This window comes from Trachurus japonicus, chromosome 6 (assembly GCF_045865225.1).
Source record: "Trachurus japonicus isolate A0001 chromosome 6, Traja_1.0".
Classification (NCBI taxonomy): Eukaryota; Metazoa; Chordata; class Actinopteri; order Carangiformes; family Carangidae; genus Trachurus; species Trachurus japonicus.
This window is the reverse complement of record NC_140912.1, coordinates 36,219,302-36,234,254: the sequence shown is the minus strand read 5'-3', so window position 1 is coordinate 36,234,254 and position 14,953 is coordinate 36,219,302. Positions and strand designations below refer to the sequence as shown.

Below are 14,953 nucleotides of genomic sequence, written 5' to 3'. Positions count from 1 at the left end.
GAAGACTTTGATTTTCATTTGTGCATAGCTATATATTTAAAAAAAAAAAAAAAAAAAAACATTGAAGTCCACCAGTCTGTGACTTTTCCTAAAATGATGTTGGGCAGCACCCAGTTTTGTTAAATACAATAAATATTATTCACACAAAAAATATCGATCATGTTTTCTCATTTGCTTTGATTTGCGCCGACATTATTGTGCTTGCTGCTTGCTTTGTGTGTGTCCAGTCTGGCTACGTAACACACGCACGTCGCAGAAATTATTTTCCAGACTGGACAGACGGGTTGTGGAAGAGGTGTAGCCTACATGCAGGGGGAAATATCAATATGATATCAAAAGAAAACGAAATTCGTTTTATAAAGCCAGTATTTAGGAGCAAACTAGTGTAAATGCACAGGGGAAAAATCTGAGTCGCTGTGCTTTTCATGTAAAGTGCCGACGTCAACACGTGTGCGGTGGTGGTGGTGGTGGGGGGGGGGGGTCATCATCACCACCACTACTTGCTACTTCAAACAGTGTCCGCGCTCCTCTCTCCCTCGCATACTGCAGTTCTCTGACTCTGCAGCGGTGTCGCCAATTCCTCTTGTTCTTCAAAAAGCGTGTAAATGCCGGTACGCCATGGTCGGACTGGTCGTAAATTTTTGCTCTTACTCCCGACAAGTTTTGGTTTGATAGATCCCAAATTAGGCGGAGAAAAGTGCGTACGCACAAAATGGGGGAAAGAGCGTGTAAAAAAGCGTGTATCCACAATGATAAATGAGGCCCCTGAGCTGTGGAACTCCGGTGCACTCGGTGATCGACTCGTCAGGGCTTCCTCACCAACGAGCGGCTCCCGGAGGAGAAGTAGGTGAGTTGTGTTGCATCTCCTTGCTAAAGAAAACAGGCAAAGCTAGCAGATGTTTGACAACTCGTACTACGTGCTGGGACCCTGTGTGTACTATTGATGACATTTGGTGCAGTTCTGAGCATTATTTTGGGCAAATGGTGGCGTTTTGGTTGCGGTCAGACAGTGGATCCGGAGAGCGCCGTGTGTGGCGATATTGCGGTATTTGCTGAAGTTGGTGGATCTCGTGAATGTAGCGGTCGGGCAAATTGATCTCTCGAGGGGGGGTCTAACTCGGTGTTACGGTGTGTTTGACCATGGTTTACACTTACGCCGGAATTTCACTTTAACTGCACCATGTCTGAGCTGCACTTCTGTTCACATTGCCTTGGTGAATGGTCAACACACAGACGTGTCCCCTGGCTCTTTAGCGTCCAGCAGTTTAGCAGCTAATTCAACTGCAGTGATGCTCCACTGGAGAGGTGAACACTTTAATGAGCTTTCATCTGAAGAACAACAGCAGCTTTTATCTGACGGGAGACCAACACCTAAGCTGGGCGCATGACCTCCGTCCGACTACCCATTTCTCCGACCATACATTTCTTTATGTTTGCGTCCATTAGTCCGACCTCCCATTTCTCCGACTTAAGTAGCCCTAACCCTTAACCTTACCCTAAACCTAACCTTAACACTGTAGAATGGGTAGTCGGAGAAATGAGCTGTCAGACTTATGGGCAGTCGGACTGATGTATGATGTACATATTTAACCTACTCTCTCTCTGACACTTAGACACTTTTACACACACACACACACACACACACAGCCCAGGTTGTGTGTTTTCTCTGTTGTAAACCTTGTAATAACAGCTTGTACATCTTTGTTGCTCAGGTTTGAGTGTGGATTTTGTTAAAGGTTTGTTGTGTGATGTGAGCGGTGCTCCAATATGTGATCCTGTTATTGATCTGAGTTGTGTGTTCATAACAGCTGATGTCAGGACGGCATGGATTGTGGGGAAAAGGTGTTGCACATGTTTAAGACTTGGATCTGTGTAAACCATTGTGCATGAATGTGTTTGTTGTGAGGTTGTTGTGTGATGAGCTGTCTGAGGTGCCGACCCCCCCACAGCCCTGGTCTTGGTCTGTGAGCGCCTGCCTACCCTGTCCTACAGCCTCAGTGTGGATCAGTAGAATATCAGCCTCATGTCTGCAGCTCAGTATCAACACAACTTTCACATCACATTCATCTGAGCACAGAAATAAAACAGAGTCTGACCTCAGAGTCTCCAGTCTACAGTCTGGACTCTCCAGAAAACCACTCAGACCCTTCACTTCTGAATCCTGCAGCTTGTTGTTGTTACTCAGGTCCAGGTGTCTCAGGTGGGAGGGGTTGGACTTCAGAGCTGAGCCCAGAGAAGAACAGCTGATCTCTGACAAACTGCACTCCTTCAATCTGAATAAAGAACAAAAGAAGAAGATGAAATGATTGATGATTGATCAGATGTGTCCTGATCAATGATCAGTGTGTAAATGAGTAGAGGGACTTTGTCCTTGTGTTGTTGTGGATCATCATCATGTGGCCTTCTACACACATCATCCACATGTCAGCACAGATTCATCAGCTGCTGCTGACCTCAGATCAGTCTGTCAATATACAATCAATATCTGATCAATACCTGTTGGACTAAACACTGACTACAACTCTCTGATTCAGGACTGAACTGGATCAAAGGTTAAAGGTCCAGACCTGATCCAGGACCACACACACACACACACACACACACACACACACACACACACACACACACACACACACACACACACACACACACACACACACATCTGAAGTGATCAGATCATTGATTATTGATCAGACTGAGTGAAATGAGCTGAAAGTGAAGAGTCATTGTCAGTGTGAGAGAAGAACAAGTGGAAACATGAGACAACAATTATTTCAAACGTCTTTCATTCATGACATCAAAGTCAATGATTCAAGTTCTGAGTGAAGATCAATCAGGTTCAGTTGTGGATCAAAGATCTAAGATCTACAACAGTAACAACAGTGTCAACACAACTTTCACATCACATTCATCTGAGCACAGAAATAAAACAGAGTCTGACCCCAGTGTCTCCAGTCTACAGTCTGGACTCTCCAGAAAACCACTCAGATCCTTCACTCCTGAATCCTGCAGGTCGTTGTCACCCAGGTCCAGGTGTCTCAGGTGGGAGGGGTTGGACTTCAGAGCTGAGACCAGAGAAGAACAGCTGATCTCTGACATCCTGCAGTTCCACAATCTGAATAAAGAATAAAAGCAGTGAGTTGAGGACAAAGCTCCTTGTTGACAGCGTTCAGTGTCTCATCATCTGTTCAGAGCTGAAGAAGCTTCAGAAAGAACAAGTTTAGAAAATCAAAGTCCAACAGCTGAAGCAACAGGAAGCAGGTTAAACAGTCACATACAGTAGAGAGAAAACAGCTCATTAATATTCATGAGAAGCTGCTGCTGCTTCAACACAGACGCAGTGACTCCGCCTCTTCACCTGTCAGCTCCACCTGTGGCTCCATCCAGACAAACTCATGTTGTGCAGCCACATTGATCAGAGATTTACTGAGGCTCTGTTACCATGGCAACTAACGTGTAGAAACACAGAGGAATGAAGCTCAGAGACAGAAAAACCTGAAACCAGCACACACACACACACAGCCCAGGTTGTGTGTCTTATCTCTTGTAAACCTTGTAATAACAGCTTGTTGTGTACAGTTAACATCCTCGTTGCTCAGGTTTGAGTGTGGATTGTGTTAAAGGTTTGTTGTGTGATGTGAGCGGTGCTTCATTATGTGATCCTGTTATTGATTTGAGTTGTGTGTTAATAACAGCTGATGTCAGGACAGCGTGGATTGTGGGGAAAGGTATTGCACATGTTTAAGACTTGGATCTGTGTAAACCATTGTGCATGAACGTGTTTGTTGTGAGGTTTTTGCGTGATGAGCTGTCTGAGGTGCCGACCCCCCCACAGCCCTGGTCTTGGTCTGTGAGCGCCTGCCTACCCTGTCCTACAGCCTCAGTGTGGATCAGTAGAATATCAGCCTCATGTCTGCAGCTCAGTATCAACACAACTTTCACATCACATTCATCTGAGCACAGAAATAAAACAGAGTCTGACCTCAGAGTCTCCAGTCTGCAGTCTGGACTCTCCAGAAAACCACTCAGATCCTTCACTCCTGAATCCTGCAGCTTGTTGTAGCTCAGGTTCAGGTGTCTCAGGTGGGAGGGGTTGGACTTCAGAGCTGAGCCCAGAGAAGAACAGCTGATCTCTGACAAACTGCAGTTGTACAATCTGAATAAAGAATAAAATCAGTGAGTTGAGGACAAAGCTCCTTGTTGACAGCGTTCAGTGTCTCATCATCTGTTCAGAGCTGAAGAAGCTTCAGAAAGAACAAGTTTAGAAAATCAAAGTCCGACAGCTGAAGCAACAGGAAGCAGGTTAAAAAGTCACATAGAGAGAAAACAGCTCATTAATATTCATGAGAAGCTGCTGCTGCTTCAACACAGACACAGTGACTCCGCCTCTTCACCTGTCAGCTCCACCTGTGGCTCCATCCAGACAAACTCATGTTGTGCAGCCACATCGATCAGAGGTTTACCGACCATGCTCAAGACAACAAACATGTGAGGCTGAACTCTGTTACCATGACAACTGACATGTAGAAACACATGTTGAATGAAGCTCAAAGTCAGAAAAACCTGAAACCAGCACACACACACACACACACACACACACACACACCTGCTTATTATGGGATGTTGGCTTTGAATGTTTCACTATAAACATGACAGAGCCTCAGGAAAGAGGTGGAGCCAGCAGCTATTGATTATAGATCAGTTATTGTCTGATACATCACATGTGTTTCTGTAGTGGAGGTGAAACATGAAGAGAAACAGAGACTGGACTAAAAACCAGTGACATGCAGTCAGGGCTTTGATTTATTCACTTCATCTAAAGTTGGATTCTTTTTGACTTTACTACAAGTTCAAAACTAACAACACTGTGTGTCTACAACAAGTGTCTTTAAGAAAAAGTATGTAAATTCAACCATTGACCGGTAAAAAATGATACATGAGGGTTGATAAAGGTCAGAGACGCGAATCAGCAGACACTGTGTTGAGACGGCATGGGAGAATAACAAAAAACATTCTGTACCCAAACAATCAGTTGAACCAGAGAAACTTGTATGGTCAGAGGCCAATGTCAGTTTGTGCATAGCAGGATGTTGTTATAATGTGTATCAACATGGTGGAGATTAATTAGGGTACTAATGCAACTGTGACACTATTGTGAGAGATCAGAAGTTCAAAGAAGTCAAGAATTCAACTGAGGCCTGTAAATCGACACACTAAGGTCAATCAATTGGTCCACGATGGATTTGCTGAGCTGGTCACTGAATGCTATTGACAGAGTGTTCTCAACAAGGCGTGCAGGTTCTGGTGAACCTACATGCCCGGACGGGACCTTCATGTCCGGCTACATCCTGGATGGGTGGGAAAAGTGGAGAGTCCTCTGCCTTGCCGCAATGGATGTGGAGGATGTGGAGGACGTGTACATATTCACATTCATGACAATTGGAATGATTGCCTTGGGATGCGGGATTCTGAACTGCGTGCGTGTGCGTGTCCGTGTCGTTTCATGTGAGGGTTGTTGAGATAAACTGACGGTTCAGAACAACGGGAACGATCAAACAAATCCTCATGGAGAATAAAACATCAAGTTGAGGTCTAATAATCCTCCTGACGATGTTTACATGTCCTGTCAGCCACTGCTTTCAGTCTGCAGCTTCAGATAAAACGGAGAAACCCAGGGTTAGTTGGAGAAAACCTGCTCCGGACCAGGTTAGGTTCACGGAGTGTGTTGCCATAGTAACTGACTCCGAGCTTCAGTTACCTCTATTTGTGAAACGGGATGGAGTTACTCCTCTTTCCCTGGTTTGAGTTACCTCCCTTTCTGAAACGGAAAACCCAGAGTTTGCCTCATTTCAGGGTTAACAGACTCAGAGTTTTCACTAAACCTGCTTTGTGAAACGGACCCCTGGACTTTAACTTGACCTCCCACACTGGGAAGCTGCTTTGACCTTTGACCCTGAACCAAGCAAAGAGGGAAAACTCCATCACATCTGCTCAGCTTCAGCTACAGTGGCTGATCCAGCTGTTCTGTTAGCAGCTTAATCTGAGAGCCAGCTCATCATCATCATCATCATCATCATCATCATCATCATCATCATCATCATCATCATCATCATCATCATCACCACACTGACCTCAGAGTGACCTCTGACCCTTCACCTTCTACCAGCTGCAGTAAAGGTAAAGGTACTTTATTTGTCACATATACAGCTAGTACAGTGAAATTCTTTCTCTGCATTTAACCCATCCCTGAGGAGCAGTGAGCAGCCACGGTGCAGCGCCCGGGGACCAACTCCAGATTATGAGCCAGTGCCTTTGGTCAGGGGCGCTGACTGGAGGATTAACTTAGCCGACATGTTTTTAGTGGTGGGGGAAACCGGAGCACCCGGAGGAAACCCACGCAGACACGGGGAGAACATGCAAACTCCACACAGAAAGGACCTGGGGATTCGAACCCAGGACCTTCTTGCTGTGAGGCAACAGTGCTAACCACTGTGCCACCGTGCCGTTAACATGGAGTCACAATCAGTCGCTGCTTCAAACTGAACTTCACACATTTGAACTGAACACAGACAAAAGTCCAACAGGTCCAGTCAGTGAACTCACCTCAGAGTCTCCAGTCGACAGTATGGACTCTCCAGTCCAGCACACAGAACCTTCACTGATGAATCTCTCAGGTTGTTGTAGCTCAGGTCCAGTTCTGTCAGGTGGGAGGGATTGGACTTCAGAGCTGAGGCCACGACTTCACACTGACTCTCTGAGAGTTCACAACCAACAAGTCTGTGAAGAGAGGAAATATCAAATGTGTCAGAATCAAATCAGATGAAAGCTGCAGTAAAAACACAGTTGATGCATCTGATGACAGGACGTGATGATGTGATGAACATCTGAGCTTCAGCTCATCTTCTCTGACTGAGTTTGACAGGAAACAATGATCCTCATCACTCTCACAGGATGGACGGGACCTGAAGCAAAGCCTGCTCACTCTATGTCATCCCTTATGTAATGTTTTCAACGTCAAACAAAAAATAATGAGAAAAAAATAAAAACTGTGTTTATTTCAACTCAATTAAATTATTGATCAATAATTATATTGATCATGTCTGGACTCACCGAGCCTTCCTGCAGTTCCTCACAGCTGGGATCAGTCTCTGTCGTCCCTGAGTTGATGTGATGTACTTCCTCAGGTCCAACTGGTCCAGAACCTGCTCTGACATCTGCAGCATGTAGGCCAGAGCTGAACACTGGATCTCAGAGAGTTCCTCCTTGTATCTGCTCTCTGACTTGAGGAACTGTTGGATCTGCTGATGAACTGACTGGTCCTTCATCTCCGTCAGACAGTGGAAGATGTTGATGCTTCTGTCAGGAGAGATGTAAACAGTCTTCATCTTCTTCAGGTTGTTGATGGTTCTCTGGATGGTTTCTGGACTGTTGTCTGTCTGACCCAGCAGACCTCCTAACAGCCTCTGGTTGGACTCCAGAGAGAGGCCATGAAGGAAGCAAACAAACAGGTCGAAGTGACCATTTCTACTTAAGAGGCATTTCAGCATGGCTCTCTTCAGGAAGTAATCCAGGGTTAAATCAACATGTTGTTTACCAAGGAACTCTTTGAGGACCTGTGTGTTCCTGTTGGTGAAACAGTGGAACATGTAGACTGCAGCCAGAAACTCCTGAACACTCAGATGAACAAAGCAGTAGACTGTTTTCTGGAAGATCACACTCTCTCTTTTGAAGATCTCAGTACAGAGTCCTGAGTTCACCAAGGCCTCTGTGACATCCAGACCACACTGCTCCAGGTCTTCTTGGTAGAACATGATGTTTCCTTCCTCCAGCTGTTCAAACGCCAGCCTCCCCAGCTTCAGAAGAACTTCCCTGTCGGCCTTCGTCAGCTCCTGTGGACTCGTCTCATGTCCTTCACCGTACTTGTTCTTCTTCCTCTTTGTCTGGACCAGCAGGAAGTGTGAGAACAGGTCAGTCGTGGTCTTGGGCAGCTCTCCTCTCTGGTCTGTGGTCAACATGTGCTCCAGAACTGTAGCACTGATCCAGCAGAAGACTGGGACTTGACACATGATGTGGAGGCTCCTGGACGCCTTGATGTGTGAGATGATTCTTCTGGACAGATCTTCATCACTGGACCTCTTCCTGAAGTACTCCTCCATCTGGGCGTCAGTGAAGCCTCGGACCTCTGTTACCCTGTCAACACATGTAGGAGGAATCTGATTGGCTGCTGCAGGTCTGGAGGTGATCCAGACCAGAGCCGAGGGAAGCAGATTCCCCTGGATGAGGTTTGTCAGCAGCACGTTGACTGATGACGTCTGTGTGACATCAGACACAACCTCCCTGTTGTTGAAGTCCAGTGACAGTCGGCTTTCATCCAGGCCATCAAAGATGAATAGAAGTTTACAGACAGCCAGCTGCTCTGCTGTGACCTTCTGTAATGTTGGATGGAAAACATGGAGCAGCCTGAGAAGACTCAACCGCTGATCTCTGATCAGGTTCAGCTCCCTGAACGAAAGCAGAACCAGCAGACTGACATCTTGGTTCTCCAAGCCCTCGGCCCAGTCCAGAGTGAACTTCTGCACAGAGAAGGTTTTTCCAACGCCAGCGACGCCGTTGGTCAGAACCACTCTGATGGGTCTCTGTTGGATAGGTGAGACCGTAGAGACGTCCTCTCTCTGTTGGACAGGTGAGACCATGGAGACGTCCTCTCTCTGTTGGACAGGTGAGACTGTGGAGACGTCTCTCTGTTGGACAGGTGAGACCGTAGAGATGTCCTCTCTCTGATGGACAGGTGAGACTGTAGAGACGTCTCTCTGTTGGACAGGTGAGACCGTAGAGACGTCCTCTCTCTGTTGGACAGGTGAGACCGTAGAGACGTCCTCTCTCTGTTGGACAGGTGAGACGGTAGAGATGTCCTCTCCCTTTTGGACAAGTAACTTTTTAAAGATGTCGTTGCACTTGATTGGAGTGTCATGGAGGGTCTTCTTCTTGGACGTTGTCTCCAGCTGTCTCACCTCATGTTGGGTATTAACCTCTTCACTCTGTCCCTCTGTGATGTAGAGCTCAGTGTAGATCCTGTTGAGGAGGGTTTCACTTCCTGTTCCACTTCCTGTAGCCTCAGTTCCTTCAGTCACTCGTTCACATCTGCTCCTCAGACTGATCTTATGTTGATCTAAAACCTCCTGCAGACCACGATCTGCTGAGAGAGAAGAGACAGAGTCAGACTGAAGACAGAGAGTCTGACAATCTGATCAGATTATTTTCATCAGCTACAGAAAAACTACAGACAACAAAGAGAAGGTTTGAATCATCATCTTAAATGTCAGTGCTGTGTGATGGAACAATGACTCTGGAGAAAACAACAGGTCCTGGTTTCACAAAAGACCACATCAGCAGACAGATGTTCAGTCTCACTTTGTACACAGCTGCTTTGATTGGCTGTCTGCAGTCCACCTCTGGTTCTGGATCTTTTTCCACACTGGGGACAGGAGGGGGGTCCTGAAGAACCAGACTGGTCCCAGTCTGAGGTGAAGCACTGTCTGCAGAACCAGTGTCCACAGCTGGTGGAGACGGGATCCTTCAGGACGTCCTGACAGAGACCACAGCAGGACAGCTGCTGGTCCACAGAGACACCACTCCTCTTCCTCCTGTCAAGACATTTCTGGATCAACAACATGTCACAGCTCCACATCTGAGCTCTGATTGGTTGACCACCTCAAGACGGTATGACATGAGATCAGCTGATTGTGGGCATGTCTGAATCTATCTATGGAAACTGTGGAGGTGGCACTGACTGAGGCTGATGACACAGTAACATGAGGACGCTGTGCTTCATCAGTCTGATTGACTTTAAATGGCTTTAAGTCAGATAAAGAATTTGCAAATGCTCTCATTTGTTTTATACCTGCTTTGACACCTTTGATTTTAGTCAGGAAATACAGGAAATGAGTCAAAGTGATTAGTGACAATCAAAACTTTTTCATCACCCAAAAGGATGTTGAAAAATCCTTCTGTTCCCTCAAAACATAAAAGAATTATCATCCTGATAACATCCATGGCCACCTGCTGAAATCCTGTACAAAATAGTCTCTGAAGATGCAGCATGTGCCAAGGAAGTATGCTGTTGTTATCCCTGTCCCTTTCGCATTGACATCGATTGTTATGAAAACTTTTGAGAAACTGGTGAAATCTGAAATCCTTAAGAACACTGAGCATGACCCTGATCCTATGCTATTAGTCTGTAGTCTAAACAGAGGTGTAGAGGATGCCACAGTCGCTTTACTTAATGTGCTCAACAGGACATAAAAAGTAAGAGTGAATGGAGTCCTCTCTGATCAGGTTTCTTTCTCTACTGGCTCCCCGCAATGATGTGTGCCTTCTCCTCTTTTATTCATCCTCTACCAACATATAGCAACGGAGAGGACAGGCAGTATGCAGACAACACTGTTATTGTCGAGCCATGGCCCTCTTGTCATTGATTTCCTTGACTGGTGTGAAAAGTCTTTCCTCCAGATGAACATCTCACAAACTTAAGACATGATCATTGACTTTTGCAAGTGGGCCGATGACGATGAAGAGGTAACAACTTTGAAAGGTCAGACGGTGGAGTGTGTCAACACATATAAATATCTTGGAGCTGCCATTGACAACAAAGTGATCTCTGAGGCAAACTGTGAAGCTCTTTGTAAAAAAGGGACACCAGCGCCAGTACTGTTTGAGGAAACCGTACGTCTTTCCACATTGACACAACCATGTTGACCTTGTTTTATCAGGCTTTTATTGAATCTATTTTATCCTTTTGTCTTGTCTTTTGGTTTGGAAACTTGTAACTTAAAAACAAAAACTGCCTGAACCAAATTGTGAAATGGCTGAGTAGGCTGATTGGAGAGGCACAGTTTTATCCACTGTCTCTGTGCACAAAACAGTTACAGAGGCTGGCTGCCTCTGTTTTAAACGACAATCCCACCCTCTCAACACTGATATTCAGTTGCTCCAATCAGGAAGGAGGCTCAAGGTACCAGCCTGCAAAACTAAGCGGTACAAAAAAAGTTTTATTCCAGCAGCCATCTGTCGATTAAACATGGGGAAGAAACTTTGAGCGCTATTGGTTTGATTTGTTTAATTTTAATCTTTTGCCCCTGAGCACTGTTGACTGTTGTCATATGTCCTGTTACATGTCCTGTGCTGTATGTAAATGTCATTAATGTGAATGTGTGTGTGTGTGTGTGTGTGTGTGTGTGTGTGTGTGTGTGTGTGTGTGTGTGTGTGTGTGTGTGTGTGTGTGTGTGTGTGTATGTTTCTGTCTCTGAGGTTTACAGTAGAAACCGTCTCTTACCGTGACTCTGGAGGTCCAGGTCCAGGTCCAGAACTGAAGTATGGAGGAGTAGCTCTGTACCAGTCGCTCTTCACAGACCAGCAGGTGGGTCCGGGTCCAGAACTGAAGTATGGAGGAGTAGCTCTGGACCAGTCGCTCTTCACAGACCAGCAGGAGGGTTCAGGTCCAGGTCCAGGACTCAAGTCTGGAGGTGTAGCTCTGGACCAGTCGCTCCTCATGGACATACAGATGGATCCTGGAGACTCTGCTCTCAGTCTGTGTTCAGAGGAAGAATTCCAGTGTAAAACAGGAAGTGATCGAACACTGATGTGGCTTCTCTTCAATGGAGAAGAAAGAACATGGATGTGGCCTCACTGATCTTAGACCCTTTGATGTGTTAAAGGGACAACGAGGAGTTTCTCCAGCGGCAGAATGAAAAATTCTGCGACAATAAAAAAGTCTCATATTAAAGCAGAAGTGAGTGGTCCAGTCGTTTTCGCTAATGCTGCGTTCCAGGCAGGCTTTTGAAATCGTAAATTACAGCTTCAAGTCACAACTTACGACTTTGTAGCGTTTCAGGCAACCCACTCGTGTTTTTCCGACCTGTTTTACCGGTGAAAGTCACTATAACGGCCACTCGTAACTTCCGACCCGTGAACTCGTACCAGATCGAACTGGTACAACTTCACGGTCGGAAAAATACGAGTTTCCTTGAACGCACCATAACAGTCCTCGTCCCTACGTCGCCACATTCGCGGCGTCCCTTGGCTGCACACACAGCCCTGCATGCCGTTCTCTCTCCTCATTGGATAAAAACTGTAGGATACGATAAATGTTTTCTCCTTGGCTCAGAGCAGAGCAGAGTGACTGACAGACCCGTGTTTCGGTCCAAACACTCTATGTAAGTGATTGCTGTCGGAAGATATAACTATTTAAGACTTATATTAACACAAATATATCACTTACTTCTGCTTTAATATGGATGAATCTCCGCTACCCACACTTGTTAATGGGTCCATTTTCGATAAATATATCGTTTTGTCTCTATCGTTATTTTGTTATTATTAGTGGTGGTGGAAATGCTGGGCGAGCCGACCAGCGTTTCTTTACTTTCGGTTTCGTGGCGAGTCATGAGAATAATGCCGCCGAATCTCCGTTTATGGTCGGAACTACGACGGTATCTGATCGTCTTCAAACCTCTGACTTTAATTCTTGATGAATGAAAACATGAGTCTGTCTTGCGCCGGTCAAAGAATTTCACGGTGCGCGGAGGCTCATAAATGTAGTGTGAAGACACTTCGCTTTTCCAAAACTCCTCATTGTCCCTTTAACATAGAGTAATATGTTCATTCTACTTCAGCTGGGACTCATTTTGGAGCTGTGGCAGGGCAAGTTCATTTGTACATCCTGTTTTAACAAACTTTTACAATGTCCTCTGAACTTAGAGCCTCACATCGACTGAGGGAAAACTCCAAAGAAAAAAAAAAACTGAACAGGGGGAAATACGTTTTTTCTGTTTTCTCTAGTGTTTGTGTTTCACTGCAGGAGACTAGTTGTGAACCTTCAGAGTCTGATGGATCTGGTTCCTGGTTTCTCTCTGTTTCCTTCACATGAGTCTAATGACTAAATCTTCTTCAGCTCAGTTTACAGTAGAAACTGTCTCTTACCGTGACTCTGGAGGTCCAGGTCCAGGTCCAGGTCCAGAACTGAAGTCTGGAGGATTCCAATCTTTGGACCAGTCACTCATCTTCAGGATTTCAGTCAGTCTGAGAGGGAAACCAGTAACACACACACACACACGCACACACACAGACACACACACACACACACACACACAGAATCAAGACACACCCAAATCCACCGAGGACAAACTATAATCACGTAATTGTTTGATCCAGTCGTCGACCTCCACCACTCATAGGACTTTGACATTAAATCCATGTTTATCCAGTCACCGTGACCTTTGACCTTTGATGTTTGTTCTGAGTTTGAAGAAGTTGTGTGGAGGTGAATCTGAGACAATGTGCTGACGTATGTACGGACTACGTCTGACTCTTCTTCCCTCCACAGTCCACACAGACACACTGACTCTCACACTCTGACACAACAACAACAACAACAACAACAACAACAACAATAATACTAATAATGATAATAATGTTGTGTTGACACTCACTCGTCTCAGACTTCAGTTTCTCTCCTTCTGCTCTGTTCACTCTAAAATGGCGTCTGAACATCTTCACCTTCACTTCCTGACTCTGCTCTGCAGTTACAATCATTTATTGTTCAGTTTAAAGTCCATAGTGACAGAGCCTCCCTCTGTCACCATGAACTTTAAACTGGACAATAAATTATAATGAGGAAGTCTCTTTCTACCGTAGAGTAGCGCCATCTGCTGGGTAACTCCTGGTATTACACCTGTATGGACAGGTGAACTCTGACACCATGAATAAACAGTGAGCTGAGATCCAGCTGTGGTAGAAGAGCTGCTGAGAGATTTAAAGACACTCCACTACAAGTTACAGCTCAGTCTGTTCTCTGTCTTATTCATCACAAACGTTGTCATCAACTTTGTGTCTAAGTGTTGTAACTTAAACTTATAATGAAATTGTACATTTTTGCAAATAAAATAAAAAATATACTGTATATGTTTGGCAACAGCAAAAAAAACCTATAATGAAATTAGGACAGTGCAGAGAACAGAAGTAAATAGAACATATCTACAAAATAAAATCTGTTAAAGTTTTTTTTACCACTGTAACAAATGAAAACAACAGTTCAGAAAGTACACAGGAAAATAAACCTAAACATAAAAAGGAAAGACTTATAAACTAATTAAAAAATTAAAATAAACAAGAGAAATTTCTTTTCTTTTTTAAGTAGATTTTTTGGCTTTTCATGCCTTTACTGGTAGTTTAGTTGAGAGAGACAGGAGACAGGAAACAGGGAGACAGAGAGAGGGGGAATGACATGCAGGAAATGCGGGAAGTGCCCAATGCGGGATTCGAACCAGGGCCACCTGCATTGAGGACTGTAGCCTTTACATGGGGACCTCCTGCGCCACTCGACGCCCCGAGAAACTTCATTTTAAGTTTAAAATTGAATTAAAGGGACTAGGAGGAGTTTTGGAAAGAAGTTTTTCACACTACATTTCCCATGAGCCTCCGTGCGCATGGTGAAATTCTTGGATCAGCGCAAGATGAACTAAAGCGAAAACATTTGCCAAGAATGTTTTCATTAATCAAGAATGAAAGTCGGAGGTCCGAAGACGATCAGATACCATCGTAGTTCCGACCATGAATGGCGATCTGGCTGCGTTATTCCCATGACCCACCGGGCAGCGTCCGGGAAACCGAAAGTAGGAAACTATAAAGACAAAACGATATATTTATCTAAAATGAACCCATTAACAAGTGTGGGTAACGTATATTCATCCACAATAATATGAGACTCTTTTATAACCAAAAGCAAACTCCACGGGGTCTCTTTATACGTCAACTGAGAAATGAACTGAAATTTAATTTGATTTGATTTAAACTTTGTACAAAAAGTAAGGAAATTTGTGTTTGGTAGATTATTTCTTTGTTGTAACAATTCTTTTAGGAAATAAATCTTATAGTGGTGGAAAGCCTGTTTATTACC

The 14,953-nt window shown here is 44.9% G+C and overlaps 1 protein-coding gene across 1 annotated transcript in view; it reads right to left on the bottom strand.

Moving 5' to 3' along the window:
- Positions 1 to 14,953, bottom strand: part of LOC146986584 (uncharacterized) — a 387,075-nt gene that overhangs the window by 49,796 nt on the left and 322,326 nt on the right. Inside the window, exon 21 of the mRNA XM_085780291.1 lies at positions 3,983 to 4,156. Coding sequence (XP_085636417.1) covers positions 3,983 to 4,156 — 174 coding nt within the window. The remainder of the gene's footprint in view (positions 1 to 3,982; positions 4,157 to 14,953) is intronic.